This window comes from Lytechinus pictus, chromosome 1, assembly GCF_037042905.1.
Source record: "Lytechinus pictus isolate F3 Inbred chromosome 1, Lp3.0, whole genome shotgun sequence".
NCBI lineage: Eukaryota > Metazoa > Echinodermata > Echinoidea > Temnopleuroida > Toxopneustidae > Lytechinus > Lytechinus pictus.
In genome coordinates, this window is record NC_087245.1 from 5,420,103 (window position 1) to 5,440,430 (window position 20,328).

At 35.0% G+C, this 20,328-nt stretch overlaps 2 protein-coding genes across 2 annotated transcripts in view; one reads left to right on the forward strand and one right to left on the reverse strand.

Annotated features, from left to right (window-relative positions):
* Nucleotides 1-2,304: 2,304 nt before the first annotated feature.
* On the reverse strand, nt 2,305-14,997 carry LOC129254413 (COX assembly mitochondrial protein homolog). Its single transcript, XM_064111347.1, has 4 exons — nt 14,917-14,997; nt 6,057-6,161; nt 4,447-4,537; nt 2,305-4,066 (listed from the first exon to the last, which is right to left on the reverse strand). The coding sequence occupies exons 1-4, from the start codon at nt 14,945-14,947 to the stop codon at nt 3,943-3,945; spliced, it is 351 nt and encodes a 116-aa protein (XP_063967417.1). The 5' UTR covers nt 14,948-14,997; the 3' UTR covers nt 2,305-3,942.
* A 317-nt stretch (nt 14,998-15,314) lies between these two features.
* The window catches only part of LOC129277571 (signal transducing adapter molecule 1-like), a 30,785-nt gene continuing 25,771 nt past the window's right edge, over nt 15,315-20,328 (forward strand). Inside the window, exon 1 of the mRNA XM_064113606.1 lies at nt 15,315-15,354. Coding sequence (XP_063969676.1) covers nt 15,315-15,354 — 40 coding nt within the window. The remainder of the gene's footprint in view (nt 15,355-20,328) is intronic.

Sequence of the window (20,328 nt, forward strand, 5' to 3'; positions counted from 1 at the left end):
CATGTAAATCACAGCTCAGTGTAAAGCAAATATCGTCACGATGGCCTCGGTGTGTGGTGGGGCGAAATGCACTATTCGAAGTGTTTTGGGCAGTAAACAAGTCAAAAAAGGTAAAATATATCTTCAAATCAATTTTACTAGCTAAATTCCATGTGTTCTTCATGATTAAAGTCTACTTTTATTCGCATAACTATTTCAAAGTTCTGCGCAAATCATTTTTCACTAACTTTTCAAGTGGTGCTCACTCAAGTGGAAATGTTTTTCGACAGTTATATCGTCATTTGCTTAAATGGATCTGTACCAATGTTAAAATGTGGAAAAATCTTCAGGATATTACAAATGTATAATTTTACAGGATTTTTTCAAAGTGTAAACTTTTTTTTGATACGCACTGTAGAGAAGTACATGTATGGAAATCATCTAGAATGAACCATTTCCTACATGAAATAAAGGTTTTCAATGGCTGAAAATATGTTGAAAAAGTCTGAATTCAGACTTTAATCTGAAGTGGCATTCTTGGATCACTAATATAAGATTAAATTCCAAATTTCCAATTTTAGTATATTTTGACGTAGGACTGTCACCAGGACGGGCAACTGTCATGTATTTACCATTTCCTCAAGTTCAACACTTTTCTCTCTGGGCTGTGGTGTAATCAAAACATCACATTCCCAGGATCACATTACACAGCATATTAGTAGATGTCCTACAAAAAAAATGCCACTGGTAGAGAGCTTCAGATAGAAAAGCAGTTCAGATATTTTATTCATTTGATGTTTTTTTTAATTTTATTGAGGCAAATGTGACCAGGCATGTGAAAACTGACAAATATGCCGCACTGTGTGATTTTCAGTAGAGGGGCTTTAAAAGTTACTTTGGTTAGAATGGTCAAATTTCAATTTTTACTATTTTGTTTCTCTATTTCTATTTTACTAGTTAGACTGTCTTTTTTTCTATGGGCTATAATAATTAATGTACCTAACACACCCTAATCACTGTTTTGACAGTTAATAATTTTGCCTTTTTAATGTTGCAATTTATTCTACTTCTTGCAAACCAAATAATTCCCCTTATTTTGAACTCCAATAAATTGAAAGTAAATGATGTCTATTGTTGAAACTTCTCTGTAATCAAGAACAGGACGTGCCTAATGAGTGTGGCAAATTTGGAGCCCATTTGATGACCCCTTGTAGAAAAATTGGAATGAGTGCTAATCCACTTTTTGTCACCTTGCACAATAGTACAAGGGTAAGTTTGCTTCAATAGACTTTAAATCTTATTTTCTCTCAAGTGACATTCTACAGTAGTCAATGTTATTTTGATGAGGGTTTGGAACATTCAAGTATGTCATGTAACATCTTAAAGCCGAGATTCTCCTCTTTCAGTAGGGATATTTAACAGAAAATCTTACACCTCTTAAAATTGCATGTATTGGTGATTTTTCAACTTAAAATATCTGCCATGTGTATCACTATGGAAAATAATCATTGAACCACCAATTACACAAGTTGTCAGTGCTGATATTTTCAGGGAAATCCTTGGTTTGATAGGCAACTGACTGTTACTATGGTAACTGTCCGAGACAACTGTTCAGTGCTGACAACTTTCACGAACTGGTGATGGTCTATTATTATAGCTGTCACACCAAATGGTGAGAGCTATCCTTGTGCAATCTCTCACTCAAGAGATTTGCAATGGTGCTAAAAGCAGCCAAGTTACGATGTTCACAGATAAACTGTAATTCTACAAGTATCTATTCATTCTGTCACATTTGTGTGTGTGCCTCTCTCTTTCTCTCCCTTCCATGCTCCATTTTGAAGGGGAAGTTCATCCTCCTGATAAGTTGGTTTTAATGAAAGAAAAAAATATGAAGGTTTAACAAAAATCTGAATACAATAATTATGAATTTCTATTTTTTTAATTAAGAGTAATATAATAATTAAAAAAAAATTCTAATATTTGAACAGTTCCTGGTGACTGCAAGTACTTTTGCCATAGAAGAAAGGCATATATGAAATGAGAAGTCTGATATTAAATGCACTGATAAAATCATTTAGCAATTTTCAACGAACTTGAAGTTTGTTTAATTCATATGGGACAGGTTCACTCATGTGATATCACAAAATTAAAACTTAAAATATCCATAACTCTTTGACAGATTTTCTATAAACCTGCATCAATATTTTCATTTTCTTTTTCTGCTTTCATTAAAACCAAGTAAATGCTATGGTAAATTTCCCCCTTCAACTCACATGAACCTTGATCAATGAATTCAAATGGATTGTCACTCTTGTAATCCAATCATAATTAGTCATTACATTATGCATTTTAATTCATTGTTTTTTTCACAGAATTATTTACAGATGTATTCTTCTTTTATCAAAGACTTTCAACATATTCAATTTTCTTTTTTTTAGTAAAAAATTAGAGTACGAATACATAAAAATACATAGGCCCGTATTCTGAACTCGGGATTAAATCAAACCCTGGTTAATAGTTGTGGTTTAAGTATGGAGAGCCATTTGGGGCACAAATCCCTAACAATACACATCCAATTTATTGACTCATATGACACCCAAATCGTTCATAATTGTCTGAGAATGATAGCTGAAGTATTTTGAAGTATTTTTCCGCCTTGTGAAAGCAAAAGGAAACAAAACAGTAAAACAGAAATTTTGAATTTTTGGCTCCCCATAATTTTAGCACAGATTTAGATCGTGGTCTAAGTTAAACTCGACTTCAGAAACGGGCAATAATGTGCCTGCTTTGCAGACTGACTTTGTAAGAAAAGATGAAATACTGTCATGGATGCTCCTTATTGCCCGCTCATAATAAATGATCATTTAAGTGATCACATGATTGGATGTGTGATGGCAAACAGAGTTATCACATAGTACAATAAATGCCACAGACAAATAAATTGAAGGAAACTTTATAAAAAAGATTCCAGATAATATTGCAAAATACATAAATGCTCAGATTCTGATTTGATGGATAATAGAATTCCTTTTTCCAATGAGGGTTATGATACGATTCCCTGATCTAATTTCAATAGAATAATCGCGGTTGATTGAAATTACCCTATAAAACTATACTGTACATACGATACACCCTGGATTTGCAAGGAAAGCGGTCAGGAAAAATGTTAAAATATAAACGCAACTTTATCCCGCCTAAAGGAACCTTTTCTTCCATTATGGTGATGATCCTGTAGCCCTTAAATGTTGTTATCTACACTTAACCACATGATGGCGCTTTAGAAATATCATGTAGAGCAATTGATAAGGGAGTTTAGCCAACACCTCACACAATTTATTCTAAAATCCAGTTAACAGAGTACACAAGTCTCCATTCTCATTTAAAGAAAAACAAAATTTCCATTAAATCTATTGCTCTCTATTTTTCTTCATAAGACTGTTCATATACAACCTTTTCAGCAACCTTTTTATGCAATTGGTTTTGGGATAATTGTTAGGGAGAGATCACTTTGTTCATTTCCATCACCGACATGCCCCCCCCCCAAAAAAAAAAAAAGAAGAGGGAATGCCTTTTCTTCTTTTGCTTTTTTTTTCTTCAATTGGTTATTACTATCAGTACTTATTATTCTCACACTGATATATAACTTTCTTGTATTTTGGACATCTAAATATAAACTACCAAAGAATTTAAACAAACTTTTTTTTATACAAATAGAAGAGAAAAATTTGTGCTGCAATCTGCAATCATTATTTTCCTTACAATATAATTTAGTCTTCCTGCTTTCAATCTTTTTCACATTATCATCATATTGGGAATAATAAAGCAAATTGCAGTTTTGCTTTGATAATTGTAGCTCATCTAAAAGCATCAATGCTATGCAAAGATTCACTCCACCAAAATCTCACAGAATAGTTCATGAAGAATGTTTGAGAAAGCGAACAAAGGCAGGATGATTTGTCCTCATCATCTCGATGTTTCTGTCTTTGCCTTTTGTTTGTCCTTCTGTCTCACTCCCGTCTCCCTGAATTCCTTCCTTTCAGCTAAATACTCTTTCTTGCACATTTCAAAGAACTCCTTATCCTGGTAGCTGCAAGATATTAACAATTATAACATAAAAGCACATCAAGGTTCATATCACTTGAAAATCCAAGGATGAGGACCAAGTTATAAATGCTCCAGACACAAGACTATTATTACACATTACCAAAAACTGTAGAGAAACATGTTTATAGAACATAAATATTGCATTATTCTCCAGATACCATACCATGCACTTTACTTGAGTGTGTCCCAAGAAAATTGAAAGAGCAGGCAAGCTAGCAGATACATGTATGTACCATTATGATTTCATATCAAGAGGGGCGGAGTTTCAGGCAAAGCCTTTCTCACCCCCCCCCCCCCACAACAGTGTTGTTGCTGCCTAACCCTTCCCTACTTAGAGCCTGGATAAATAATGAAAATACATACTATCCACTAATACAGTCCTTTAGTGCTCTATTTTCCTTTCGACATGAAAATGCCATGGTCAGTCCTTTCTCCTTACAGCATCTAGTGAATTCTGGTGAAATAAGATAAAATAATATATTTTGAAATATTCATTATGTAGAACTACATGATTATGACAAAATATGACTGTTACTACTACTACTACTAATAATAATCCGCTTTTATATCTATAGCGCTTAATACAAATGCCCATTATTCTCATAAAAATATATTCCACTTCATTCTTTGTCACATGAAAGCAAACTTACAAATCTTCTGGTTTCTTGGTTAGGATCCAATAGCAATAATAATGTTATCCCACATCTCACAGTACATTTTCAATTGTTTTATGACAAGTATAATACTGGAAATAATAAATAGTCTGCAGGGTGGGTATGATTGCTTTATAAGTTACCATTATCATTACAAAGTCATAGCAAACAATAAAACAAATCACATAACTACTTTATCATCACTTCTTTCAGAAAGTAAACAAAAAAGATGTGCTGATTATAAAAAATAAAAACATTTCAAAGTTATAGATGCTGAAAATCTATGATATCAATTATTTGAACATTGATAACAATGGTAAAAGACAATTGCATATCTTTGGTTGTTATCATACCCAATTTCATTACTTTCATATTTTTTTCATGAAAGGGAAATCATCAACCCTATTCCTCTATTAGTCTACTTCCCCTTACTTTCATTTAAAAAATATTGTCCACTTTTTCTCTTGTTAGTAATGCTGAAATGAAGAGATGTAATAGCTAGGGAGGATTTTGTCTTTTGTGAAAAAGGTTTAGGAAGATTTTATAAATCTCTGTAGTTGTCCGATGTTACGACTGTCTTGTCATTGGTTTTCAAGGGGCCTAGGCGCACTTGCAGTCCACGTGTGCCAAGTCTAACCCATTATGTGTTTATGCATGAGACACCTGCATAAGGGACTATTGCTCATCCCCTCAAATCTCTTTCTCATGCATATATCCCAAATGCATGTAAATTATACACAATGTCTGTGATCTCATGCCGAGTCACAGTTAAAAAAAACTCATAGAAGATCTTACATATTTTTGGTCTTTGAAATTCCAGATAATACTTTAGAGCAGTGGCGGACGCAGACCAATGTCATACAATGAAAGTATCCGGCCCATGCATAAACATAATACAACCGCTTTTGTCCCCAGATAATTGGGCCGGAGAAATGCATTCAGTTCGGATTTTAGAGGCTGTATGAATATCATCAATAATACACATGGGACATTTGCAGGACTGTTCTGTTCGCTATACGGTAGACCCCAATATTTTCCCTAAAGTGATTTATTTTCAAAATGCAACTTCTACTTCGAGTATTTGTTTATCACTCTAAATAATGAAGACTGAGGGTACTTAAAGAAAACATGGAAAAGGATCAATATACCACTCAAACAAAATAGAGATAAATGGCAAACTGTGTGTAGCTTATCACAAATTATAAATTCATAATTGTTCGGAGCTGTTAGAACCATCATCATTGATAACTGTTCACTTTTTATATGTTGCTTTTGTAATTTGCTAAAAATCAAATTTCAACTATTACAGTTATTTCTTACCATCAACATACTCTGAACATCGTAGTTTTGCTTTCTCCCTCATCTTTTTTGGGATAAGCACCTCAACTTCTACTTTTCTAAGGAATTCCTCATCCTCTTGCCAAGCTAAAAACAAAATAAAAAGAATAAAATTGTATTATTACTATCTCTGTTTTATGTGGCGATGCATCTGCATTTTCAGCTTGTTTTTTTAACTTCGTATAATGAATGTCAGGCTTCTTAACCACTGCGCAAATTATTTTGACCGCGCCACTCGCAAACTTTTCATTGTCACATCTTGTGCAACTTTTGTGATAAAATTTGTGATGCCGAGGTACGCAGTTACAAATTACGCAACAAGATATGCAAGTGCACGTCGGACCGAAAATTGCTTAAAAACATGATTTCATGTAGGGGGGGGGGTGCCTGGACACTTTAAAATTTTGAAGCAGTTTTTGTCTTTGGATTACACAAAAAATATGAATTAAATGGCAGTTTAAAATCAATTGTTCGGACAAATAACAACTGGGTATAACAAAGTCGATACAAAATGCGTTTTCAGCTAATATTCATAGAAAGAGTTTTTTTTGCGACAGCACCATAAAAAAGGCCCAGCCCAACCCGACTCTTCTCCTAACTTTTATTTTTTTTATCACTTAGTTCGAAATAGGGTGGCGGTTCCCATATTCACCTGTTCACTTCTCAGGAATTGTCAAAAAACATGCAAACTGTAGTATGGTAAGTTGGAAAGTTAGACTTAGACTTTGAGTCTTGTGTGACTCTCGTCTGCTAAATAAAAAAAACATCAAGCCATAGAAGTTGTGTGTTGTTTATGTTGTGGACGCCAGAAGTGGCGTCGCAGCATGAGCAACCCACTAACTTTTTAGTTAAAAATCCACTGCCACACGCGGTTCCTTGTGCGAGGTTAGTATACTGATACTAACCTCGCACTAGTGTGAGATACTAAATAAGGTAGGACAACGAAACAGCATTTCTACTAAAAAGCATTACCTTAATATGTTCTTTATTAGCATTATTATTATTATCACAGACATTGATAAAAACTTACCTCAAAATTTCCTTAATAGTGAAAAATAAGGCTTAAATACTCAATAAAATCATGTAAGCATATTGGTCCATCCCTATATGCTATACTGTGTGGGCTAGTGGCTAAAAATAGGCATTTCCTACTTCATGCTGACCTAGGAGTAGGACTGCTTGAGCCTCTGAGAGGAGCAGTGGAAACATGTCACATCAATAGATAATCAACTTTGCTGCCAGAAAATGTGAAGATGTCGCTAAGTTTAACTTTTGAGGCCAACTCACCTATTTGACTTTTTGGACACATGTCTACAGCATAAATCTCAATTCAATTCAATTCTATGGTTTATTCAATTCCAATTAAAATCAATACAGAGTATAGATTAGAATACAGTTATAACAAATACAATGTAGGATGGGGGGGGGGGGGGTCAAGTATCCGGATACTTTATATTTTTGAAGCCTTCTTTTTTTGTCTTTGGATTACACTAAAAATATGAATTCAATGGAACTTATAAATCATCTTCTATTTGTTCTCTATAATATTTCCTTGATGAAACTTCGCTAGTAATTTTTTCCAAATGACTTTCTAAAATTGATCGTCCGGACACACAATAACTGGTTAAACAATTAATAAGGCAAGAAAGTAAGGTACATGTAAAATAAGTAAATAAACAGATACAAATGACAATAACAAAATACGATATTGAAATTGGGTGGTCATAAAAACTTATAATCAAAGTTTGTCGAGATAACCACCCTTATAATTATATAAATAAAATAAGCCAAATTTAGTAAAATGCTAATTTGAAATGAAATTTATTAAATAATTTAAATCATTTGATAATACATGTACATGTAGACTCTAGTTAAATAAAACAAGTTTAACTGCACAAACCCAACACATAAGCCACAAGGGCAGTAATAATCCTTACTTTCACACACTATTGTATTGATTAAAGTAGGACGAGTCCACCCCAACACATAGTTGATTTGCATGACAAGAGAAAAATCTAACAAACATAACACTGAAAATTTCACCAAAATGTAAAATAAGAAAGTTATGACATTTTAAAGTTTTGCTTAATTTCACAAAATAATTATATGTACATTCTGGTCGGTATGCAAATGAGGAGACTGATGATGTCATCCACTCACTATTTCCTTTGTATTTTATCATATGAAATATTCTAATTTTCTCCTTATGTGGAATTAGCCTTGTTTAATACTATATGCTTCAGTCAAGTTGGCTGTTATTGTCAAATCTGTAAAAAATGAAATAATGTACAATTCAAACAATAAAAAACAAAAGAAATACTAGTAGTAGGAGTGGGCTATACATGGGTCAAAAATACTTTTTTTGTAATTTCAATATGACAACAGTTTTTTTTTATTCCTTGTAATGTATCTCAACATGAAATGACAATATTTTTTGTCTCGGGTCCGAGAAAAAAGTGTGCCGGGCCAAAATCCAAAATGGCTGCCAAAACCCCCCAAAATCACAGTTTTGGCCACAACTTTTTTATTTGGTGGTCAATTTCTCTGGTTTTGGTGTCTATTCATATGTTTTGAGGGGCAGGCAATTTGTTTTTCCTATAATTAGTACTTTTAAACCGTTATTTGTAGAGTTAAAAGGTAATTATACCTAAATTTTCCCATTTTTGTAGCCTTTTTTCAGCCAAAAAGTAGGTTTTATCATCCTCGGGTTCTGGGATATTAGATGGTACGAGGTCAACAATAGCAAGCAGCTTCATGTAGCTATATTGCTTTTATTCCTCCACTTTGGGTTTTACGGATATTTGTGAAATATATCTTATTAAATAAAAAAATGTCAATTATCCATTGGGGCTATACAGTATACATATGTACAATGTACTGTATATACATACTGCACTGCATAAATGCATTGGCCCCCATGACAGATAACAAGGCTTGTATAAACTATAGTGTCATAGAAATGAGCTCTCAGGTTTAGAATTAGATGCCTCAGAAATTGAAGATATGTTTTGTCTCAGAAATTGAGGACATGTTTTGTCAAATATGCTAATTCAGGGGGCGGAGAGAGGTAATTTACACTGTAGCTATTCTGGGCCCCGTTGCATAAAAATTTACCATTATGTTAACTTAACTTAATGGTAACTTGCATGCAATCCTTTATTCTGATTGGCTGTTGATCAGCGTTACCATGATACTAGTAGTTACCTGACCCCATAAACATAGGCCGGTTAGACACCAGAACCAGGTTAAAAAAAAGCCTCCAAATGAAGAAGATATGGCTAAAAATGTGATGTACGTATATATACATGTATGTGATATTTACATGTAAGTGTAATTTACGTTGCTGGTTTCACCATGTACATCAGCTGACAAGGAATCAAATTCACAATCTAATTCTAAACCTTTGAAGCTCATTTCTATGACACTATTGTTTATATACAGGCCTTGTCATATGCCATGGTGGTCAATGCATGGATATATGCAGTGTAGTATGTACAGTGCATTGTACACCGTATAGCCCCTATGGATAAATGACATTTTCTTTTATTTGATAAGATATATTTGATTTTTTCACAAATATCCGTAAAACCCAAAGTGGAGGAATAAAAGCAATATAGCTACATGAAGCTGCTTGCTATTGTTGACCTCGTACCATCTTATATCCCAGAACCCCAGGATGATAAAACCCACTTTTTGGCTGAAAAAAACGCTACAAAAATGGGAAAATTTAGGTATAATTACCTTTTAACTCTACAAATAACGGTTTAAAAGTACTAATTATAGGAAAAACAAATTGCCTGCCCCCCAAAACATATGAATAGACACCAAAACCAGAGAAAATGACCACCAAATAAAAAAGTTGTGGCCAAAACTGTGATTTTGGGGGGTTTTGGCGGCCATTTTGGATTTTGGCCCGGCACACTTTTTTCTCGGACCCGAGACAAAAAATATTGTCATTTCATGTTGAGATAAGGTAAAAGGAACACAAAAAAACTGTTCCCACAGTAAAACCAAAAATCACCCATTTATAGCCCACTCCTACTAGTAGTGAGTGAGGGACATCATCAAATTTAAAACAGTGTTTGTGGAAAAGACTAAACTTTAATCAAAATGTCATAACTTTCTTATTTTCCATCTGATTTTGATGAATTTTTCGGTGTTATGCTAGTTTGATTTTTCTCTATTTCTTCAATTCAACATTTTTTTGAGGTGGACTTGACCTTTAAATATAGACTCTAGATCTAGTTTTAATTTCCTGCAAAGAAAGCATTTGTTGAACTGATTGATCTTATTTCTAGCCTACCTAGTCCTAGACGGTAGTAGATCTAGAAATTCATGATGTTTGTCTAAAGTATATCTAGGCTCCAGTTAACCCAGGGACTAGGGTAGATTGTGGTCTCAATAACTTGGAAAGAAAATTGTGAAAACAGAAATTATGCACTTACGATTATATGGATGAAGGTCTATCGTGTGGCAGTATCCCGACATCAAGGCACAGACTGGTACCTCAAAAAAAACGAAAAAAGTTCTCTCCTACCCCAGTCTCGATCGGCCATTTTGTTATGAATTTTGAAAGAATTACGGTAGGAGAGGTATCGTGACAGAACTTTTCGTTTTTTTGAGGTTCCAGTCTGTGCCTCGATGTCAGGATACTGCCACACGATAGACCTTCATCCATATAATCGTGATAAGGGCATCATTTCTGTTTTCACAATTTTCTTTCCAAGTTATTGACATGCATGATTGAGACCACAATCTACCCTTGTCCCGTGTCTATGTCTAAATGCACGGTGGACTCCTGGCCGGAGCTCCCTGGGTTAGGCTCCAGTAGACAGGAATAACCGTCGTTTCTGGGGATTTATTTAACAATTTCTGACATTTTACTATTGTATTACTATTGGTGAGTGGAGCCAACGTAGTTCAGCGGAACAACCGAAATACAGAGACTGTCTGAAGTGTGAAGCTTTTGGTCTCGGCTCTATCTAGTACCGGGCTGTACTAAGTAATACGTATGGCAGTGTATCCTATTGCCGGACACCTTTATTTCAGTGCTTTTAAAATGACAACTAGAGGAAATACAATCAAGAAAAATTCACACTTGCTATTCCAAATATTATGAAAATTATGAATATGATAAAATTATTTTATATTTGCCAACCATTTTCTTTGCATCGCACTTGCCGCATACCCCTCCACGAAAAACAATTATTTTCGTGCGCGACAAATTACATCATGATTCTGGACGCGCGCCGGACGGGTAAAGATATCCTTGATTATAATGATGTAAGAACAAATTTTTGTGATTTTTTTCTTCTTATATCATATCATGAGTAAATTCTAAGTATTATTTGCTTTTTTTTATATCGAATCTGAGCAGATGTTGGTAATAAATTCGTGTTTGATAACTTATTTTATTTTGTCTTGTTAGCTGCATGTTCCATGGCACTTTCCAATAATAATATGCTCGCGTTCGTAACGTGACGCTCATCAAGTTCTATCGATGCGCTGCCGATCGACGGCTCTACTCACGGTAAACCTCGCGCACTGGTACCTTGAGAACTAGCCGTCGACGATCACCCACAATACACCACACCTCATCATTCGATCAAAGGAGTGGACGAGATTGAAATTCGGCAAATCAGGCCCATATTTCCGTTAGAAAATATATCAATTGTTAATACAAAACTATGTTATATGATATTTTAAGCATTTTCTGTCATTTTTAGAGATAATTAGGTAAAAGCTGGATTTTTCGCCTTGTTTTTGCAATCTTGTTCTATGTATTGCTCTGAGAAATTGAATTGCTTAAGTCTTACGGTACGAATTTGTTTTAGAACGCAGTAATATGCGCGTCCGGAATCATAATAGTGTCCGGTAATACAATACGATATACGTGACTATACTAATAGTACGGTAGCCTAGCCTAAATTTCTAAAAGTGAAGTTCAAATTTCAGTCTTCAGACGTGCAAACATGACCATTCCCCGCCCCTCCCCCGGCCGCGCGTTTCCGTTTTACACCCTGGCGAAGGCAATTTCCGTAAAAATAGCTACAAAGCGACTAGTGAAGAGTCTACACACGTCGCTGGTTAGATATGCACATAACACTGCACCGCATGCAATCTACACAGCCACTGAAAATAGCACAGTGTTCAGTGGCTACGCGGCCACGGCACTTAATGTACAGAGAGCAGTCATATGGATTAAATCCGAACATATTTTGCCGTGGCGTTTGTATCCCGATGCACAAGGAGGTGAAAAACCTACAATTCGGGCAAAAAAAGTAGCCAAAATTAATTTAGAAAGCAGTAATAATAATGTTAAGACAAGAATAATAACAATAGTACAAAACGAAGGAGAATCTACAGCATCATACAAGTCCAGTTGTTTTAAATTGTTTCAAAATGATTCTAAGCGATGAATTAAAATCCCAATATACTGCTTCTGCAACGACTATCTACTACTACTACTACTACTACTACTACTACTACTACTACGACTAATTATAACAATGATGATAATAGACTACTACTACTACTACTACTACTCACTCGATCATAGTACTACTCACTACTATACTACTACTACTAGTACTACTACTACTACTACTACTACAATTCTTACATGTAAAGATAATATTGATGATGATAAGAAGAAGAAAACTTGGAAGAAGAAGGTCAAAGGCGAAGAAGAACAAGAACAAAAAAATTTAATACTTATAAATAATTAATAATATACTACTACTACTACCAATAATAATAATAATAATCTTACATGTACTACTACTATACTATTTCTATACTACTAATTCTGTTCATAAAAACAATGGCGCTAACAATAATAATAATAATAGTGATAATAATAATAATAGTAATCATGATAATATTGACAAACTATGTAATTAATAATTAATAACAGTTTCAAAATGATGCTAATGATAATAAAGTATACTACTTCTACGACATGATAAAAACATAACAATAATAATAATAATTATAATCATAATAATAATAACAATAATAATAAATTATAATAATATCGATAATATATAACTACATTAACTACTCTATTGTACTATTACTACTACTACCACGACGACTACTAATAATACTAATTGAATAATACTACTAAAATAATCACCACTACAACTAATTATAATTATAATATGAAAACAAAGTAAAAACTACTTGTATAGCAATTTATAATCAACAAAATCATAAAAAGTGTTGTCCAGTTAGTTTCCCCTTAAAGGGATCGTCCAGGCTGAAAATATTTCTATTTTAATAAATAGAGTAAAATTCACAGAGCAAAATGCTGAAAATTTTATCAAAATCGGATAACAAATAATGAAGTTCCAGTTTCATCAATATGATAGCTGTTCTGTTGTCGCGATAATGAGAACTGGTAACAGATGGACAGACAAACGGTGCACAAACAGATGGAAAACATGATGCTTCCAGCAACTTCACTGTAGTAAAAAAATCCAATCACTGTTATTGCAGTAACATTTACGGTAAGACAGACAGATTTTATTATGGAACACCTGATACCATGGTTATCAGGTGTTCCTGATAAAAAGCACTGCTTTTTAGTGGATCCCTCCATTTTCTCAGAATTTTGTTTTATAATGGTTATGATATTTTTCTTATATATAATACTCTGTTACTTACTGTTACTTATAGATAAATATCATATATTGTACATGCCTCAATTTATTTTGCCTGTATGATAAGTTCATTGTAACTATTTTGACCACATGCATTACTTTGTTCTGTTGATAATGCAATAAAATAAATTGAATTGAATTGAATTAATGGTGTAGACTGGAGGCATAAAAAGAAAATAGATTCTTAAATTTATATATTTTTCATATTAACTGTTTTGATAAGTTTTGTCATTTTTTAGGACTTTCACTATACCTGCATGCCCCGAATATACCATCTTCAAACTACAGTACTTTACATCAAACAAAGTTTAATTTCTTGCCAACAACTGAAAACATAAATTTTATTTGAACACATATTCATCAAACTTGTAAGAATCTTAATCTTACATTACAATGCATCAACAAACATTGTCTTACTCTTATATACCTATAATAATGATTGCTTTTCTTTCATATAAAAATAAACAAAAAAAGGTCTATTTTACATCCTACTCATATAATAATGCAGTGTCATACCACAACATGCAACAATGGTGACGGAATAAGTTATTCTTCTTCCATGACAGTGAGAGGGCAAATTACCAGCAATTCGGCAAAGGCAAATGATCAAGGCAAACGTTCGTGTTGAACATGCATTTGTATATGTTCTGCATATTTCTTCGGTGCGGACTTTTAAGTTTTGCATCGCGTGCGCGCCCAGCTGATAATGTACACAAACGTAGACTCTTCACTAGTCGCTTTTTAGCTATATTTGCGGAGATTGCCTTCGCCAGGGTGTAAAACGGAAACGCGCCCCCCGGCCCCCTTCCCGAACATGTCCCGCCCATCCTCCGGCCTCCAGGGCAAGGCCCCCTCGCTTATGTTATGATCATGTGCAAGATAACGCTTTGCATACCAACTCCCGAGTACGGTACCGTTCCTCAACAAGCTCAGCCGGAGCGCCGGTCGGGCGACTCGGTGTTGCCTGTTGGATCGACATGATCGAAGCAACAATTAGCTTCGCGTCGAGTGAGCTGGCCTAAGTACGGTAATGATAATACTGCAAATGAAATGGGTATAACACTAAAGCATTGAAACTCGACACACAGTTTCCAAACTTTTGTCCGTCATCCACATTTTCACCATTCTGAGAGAAATGAGATTAAGGGTGCAGCAAATATATTAAAATTAGTCATTACCGAACCCTCGACGACCCTCTGGCTCTGCCATTTTTCTTGATTAAAAGTTAGAAAGGAGTTTCATATCATTTTAAATATCAACTATATACGATGTGTTTTTGTATTGAGATTACCACTACAATATAATTGAAAAATAACTAATAATATATTACATGTAGCAATATTATTTTAAACTAATGATAATGTAATCAATAATTATAAGAATTAAAATTATATGGCCTTGGGCCCTTCCTCAATTCCATTGAGTGAGAAAGTCAGTGATTACGTCATTGTCAGACCTTTTGCGCATGCGCATTTCAAACAGTATACCCTTAATCATCTGATGTTGTGTCACAGTCATACTAGTCGAACGTGTATAAAAATCAAATTTTTATGATAAAGATTCGATCATTTTCACGATGCCGTTGTTTGGAGGAACACCGTTCGATACAGATGTTGGTGAGGGTCATTTAGTTTAAGGGAGAGTGTGGGAATCGCGTTCGGCAGCCATAAATAAATCTTGCGAATGCGAGTGTGACTGAGCTGAGACTGAGATGAGAGAGTGGCCCCAGAGCCAGAGTGTGTTGTGCATTGTACCTATTTATTTGGTTTGTATTTATATTGATGACAGTGCAATGCAGTGCACCGACACTGCAGTCTGCACTGTCTGTGCACTGTGTGACTTCAAACTAACAACACTCACAGTACTAAGTGACTGAGTTAGAGTCATAGCTAGGCAGGGTCTAATCCTGGGTTCTCGGCACTCACACAACGTCACAAGCATGCGAGGTTAATACTAGGGAGTTCGGTGACTTTTTGAAATCTTGAAGAATCCCAACAAATTTGATATCATTGGAAAGCTTGTGAAATAAGAAAAATAATGATGCCTCAATCAACTCATTGTCTGATATATTGACGGAGATATTCCAATTTACAGGGGGAAATATGCAGATTTTAAGTCTGTCAAAAAGAAAATTAAACTCTTGTTTGAGTTGGGGAGACAGTTACTTTATGAAATCTTGAAGGAATCCCAACAAATTTGGTACCATTGGAAAGCTTGTGAAATAAGAAAAAGAATGGTGCATAAATCAACTCATGATGTCAAATATTGACAGAGATATTTCTGTTTAAATGGGAGAATGTGCAGATTTTTTTACAGCAAAAAAGTAGGTTTTCATAGCTTACACAAAATGCAATGAATGGGACTGTATAATACTTTTTCTAAAAGTGCAATGCGCTGCTATGTATGCGGGGCAAGGCATGCCCTTGAATTATACATCATTTTATTCATAAAACTTCAAAGTTTCTCATGGTATAGGTTTCTATAGGGTTTTTCCTCCTCCTTTAATGGCTTCACATTTGTTTTATACATGGGTGCACAGACAGATACAAATTCTGAAAGTGGCATTTTCACCGAACTCCCTATTAATACTTACTAACCTCGCACAACGCTAACCCAGGGAGCTTCCGCCCGCACAGCGGGCGGGAGCCCAGGAGCTTACCGTGTATTTGACCATAGTCACCGGACTAGGGTGATTTATGGTCTAAATATTTCTCCAAATGAATTGTGAAAACAGAAAGTATACAATTACCACGATTATGTGGATGAAGGTCCAACGAGTGGCAGTTTCCTGAGATCTGGGCACAGACTGGAACCTCAAAAAACCGAAACGTTATCTCCTTCTACCCCCGTTTCGATCGGCCATTTTTGTTAAAAATCGTAACAAAATGGCCGATCGAGACTGGGGTAGAGGAGATAACTTTTCGTTTTTTTGAGGTTCCAGTCTGTGCCCAGATCTCAGAAAACTGCCACTCGTTAGACCTTCATCCATATAATCGTGGTAATTGTATACTTTCTGTTTTCACAATTCATTTGGAGAAATATTTAGACCATAAATCACCCTAGTCCGGTGACTATGGTCAAATACATGGTAAGCCCCTGGGCTCCTGCCCGCTGCGCGGGCGGGAGCTCCCTGGGTTAGCACAACGCATGTCATTTCATAATGAATTTTGACGTTTTCATTCATCACATGAATGTGAGAGAATACCGTATTACTGTCTATGGGTACTAGTATTCAACCCGGCATAATTCAAAGATTTTGACATATTCCCCAAAATATTTAGAAATAGGGAATTTATCTTAATTTCATACCTTTGTTATTTCCAGGGTAATCTGTTGTCGATATTTTCTTTGTCAATCTGTCGACTGTATGCGCGGAGGATCGAATTATGCGGCGATGGCCTTTTGCACTGAATGGTACTAGTATTCAACCTAGTGAGGATTGATAGCAAATCTCAAAAGGGTTTAGATTGCTAAATTAGATCTAGATCTATGTAAGTCTCTGGCTTTGATTAATTCCCTGTTTGGTCCCATCTCAAATGGTCTAGTCCATAGTCGGATGGGACAAGGGCAGATTGAGAAACAGGGCCATCTTTCATCGCCAGGTTGAATACTAGTACCGAAGGGTTCAATACTAGACTACTAGTACCAAAATCCGTCGCCGTATAATTCGATCGCCCGCGCACACAGTTAACTGGTTGAAGAAAAAAATAACGGAAAAAGAATAACCAGCATTTGCTCTTGGAAATAGACGGGTCTGAAATTCAGGTAAATTCTATATTTCTATATATTTGAGGAAACTCACCAAACGGGTTGAATACTAGTGCACTTACGGTAAGTATAGTGAGTGATTGTATTATTACCGACCGGCCTTGTATTACCGAACGCGTGCATCATACGCATCAGAAAATAATTTCATACGCTAAAAATTTTGCGACATCCTTCCAAAGAGAACTTGAATAGAAAGATGATGAAAAATGGTCAAAAACACATTTTCAAAGTCTTAATATTCTAAAAATAATAAAATATGGTCAAAATAGCTCATCATCAGTGATTTTGTAGTTTTCTCAACGTTTCCATAGAAAACACACGTTCGGTAATACGATACCTTTTTCAAGTGACCAAAATATTTCATATGCGGAGAGGGGTCCAATTGGAAGCTTATATTGTAAAAAGGAAAAACGATTTCGGCAAAATTTTCATATATTTATATTTTGTAGGTAATTGTGTATTTATGGTGAAAGTTTGGTGAATTTCATGAGAATAATGTATTTGATATGATTGAATTCATGAAAAGTGTTTGGTATTACGATCCACTACCATATAACACACGCCAAAATCTTCACAATATACTAAATTTATTCATCTAAATCTGTTCATTGAATTAATTTTTAAAATATGCTCCAAAATATTCATAAAAAGGGATTTTAAACGCTTACCTTCAAATCTCAGCCAAGATACTCCATCTGATCCTTAAATTAATACTGCGGTGGAAATTACGCAAACAACAATCAAAATGCGAATTTTTCTTATCGAACAGTCTAGATTCAAGTCGCCGGCGCATAATAGGAAATTGTACCAAAAAAATCAACAGGCATCTCACGTATAATCGCTGATGGCGCTACATCATAAAATAACGCTGAACAGCGAAAAAAATGCGGAGCGCCTAGAACGCAACCAGCAGTACAGCTGATCTGACGTAAACAAGCAAGTTTATTAAATAATATCGCGCGCCCTCTCTGTGCGTATAGAGAAAACCAGCGAATTGGCCGCATGCCTGCTTCGACATCAAGTAAAATCATCGATATAAAGTACCAGAAAGACAGAGAGGAATTGAAATTGGCTTCATATCGTTTGGTAAGTTTCATATCCAAAGCTTACTTCATGTAAAATGTAGATAAATTTCTAATTTTTACAAAAGAATAAAAAAATTATTGCAAGTGCCGTGCCAGCGGTTATCCTGTGCACGGCGACGGTAATGCACCTATGGGTGGGTTCTCGGGGACTTAATTATTTGCATCCATAAGTGAATGCTAACTTCACAAAACATATCCAGACCCTAGACCAAAAGCTTCGGTCTCTGTTATGTTGGCTGTTCCGCTGAACTCCGTTGGCTCCACTCACCAAATACAGAGACCAAAGTTCTAGCTCGATCTGTACAGGGAATCAATGCAGTCTTGAGGACGCAATGATGATGACTTTTAAAATCCTGTCATATACTTCATCAGTGACGTCTTGAACAGGCCTTCATAGACATGTAAGAGAACGAAGTAAACAAAGATGGATTTCCCTAGGAAATCAATCTTTACATAACAGAATCGCGTGAAATATGTTTATTTTATTAATTTCTACACCTTCCTACGCCTAATGCGTAGGAAGGTTTTAAAAAATGTTAGATAAAAATGTAAAAAATAAAGGTTTCTTACCTAACTGATGCTGCGTAGATCCCTCGATCCACATGTAACAACGGAAATACAATAGCGTCGACCCTTGAACCGCTTGTGTAAGACGTACTTCCGGCTAGCAATGCCGTTTTGAAGAACAATTTATAGATGAAAATTATTATTTCACAAATACTAAAATTTATTACGTAATTATAAATAATTGGTATTATAATTACGTAATAAATTTTAGTATTTGTGAAATAATAATATTTATCTATATTTCTTCAAAACAACATTGCTAGCCGGAAGCACGTCATACATAAGCGGTTCAAGGGTCGACGCTATTGTATTTCCGTTGTTTACATGTGGATCGAGGGGTCTACGCAGCATCAGTTAGGTAAGAAACCTTTATTTTTTACATTTTTATCATCTCCCCAGTACCTTATTTCACTTATCAAAAGTTATACCCTTTCAAGATCCTTACGTTCCTCCTTTTCCAATTCTCTTGTTACCCCCAAAATTTCCAAAACCTGGGGTGAAAGATCATTTGTTTACTCATCCTCTAAGCTATGGAATAGCCTCCCTCAAAACATGAAACAGTGCTTGACTTCTGAAACTTTCAAACATTACCTCAAAACATTTCTGTTCAATTCTTCTTAATTTCTTTTATAATTTTTAAAAAGCGCCTTGAGCACTCTACAGAGTGGATTTGGCGCGATATAAGTCTAATTATTATTATTATTATTATCTAACATTTTTTAAAACCTTCCTACGCATTAGGCGTAGGAAGGTGTAGAAATTAAAAATTAAAAATTAAAAAGCGCCTTGAGCACTCTACAGAGTGGATTTGGCGCGATATAAGTCTAATTATTATTATTATTATTATCTAACATTTTTTTAAACCTTCCTACGCATTAGGCGTAGGAAGGTGTAGAAATTAATAAAATAAACGTATTTCACGCGATTCTGTTATGAAAAGATGGATTTCCTAGGGAAATCCATCTTTGTTTACTTCGTTCTCTTACATGTTTATGAAGGCCTGTTCAAGACGTCAATGATGAAGAAGTATATGATATTTTAAAAGTCATCATCATTGCGTCCTCAAGACTAGAATCAATGGCCATATGTTTATGTATTAAGTTCGGATGAAACAGGGAAGTGAAGTTGCGCGACAGCCGAAGTAAGTCACTGTTTTTTCCCCTTTTATTA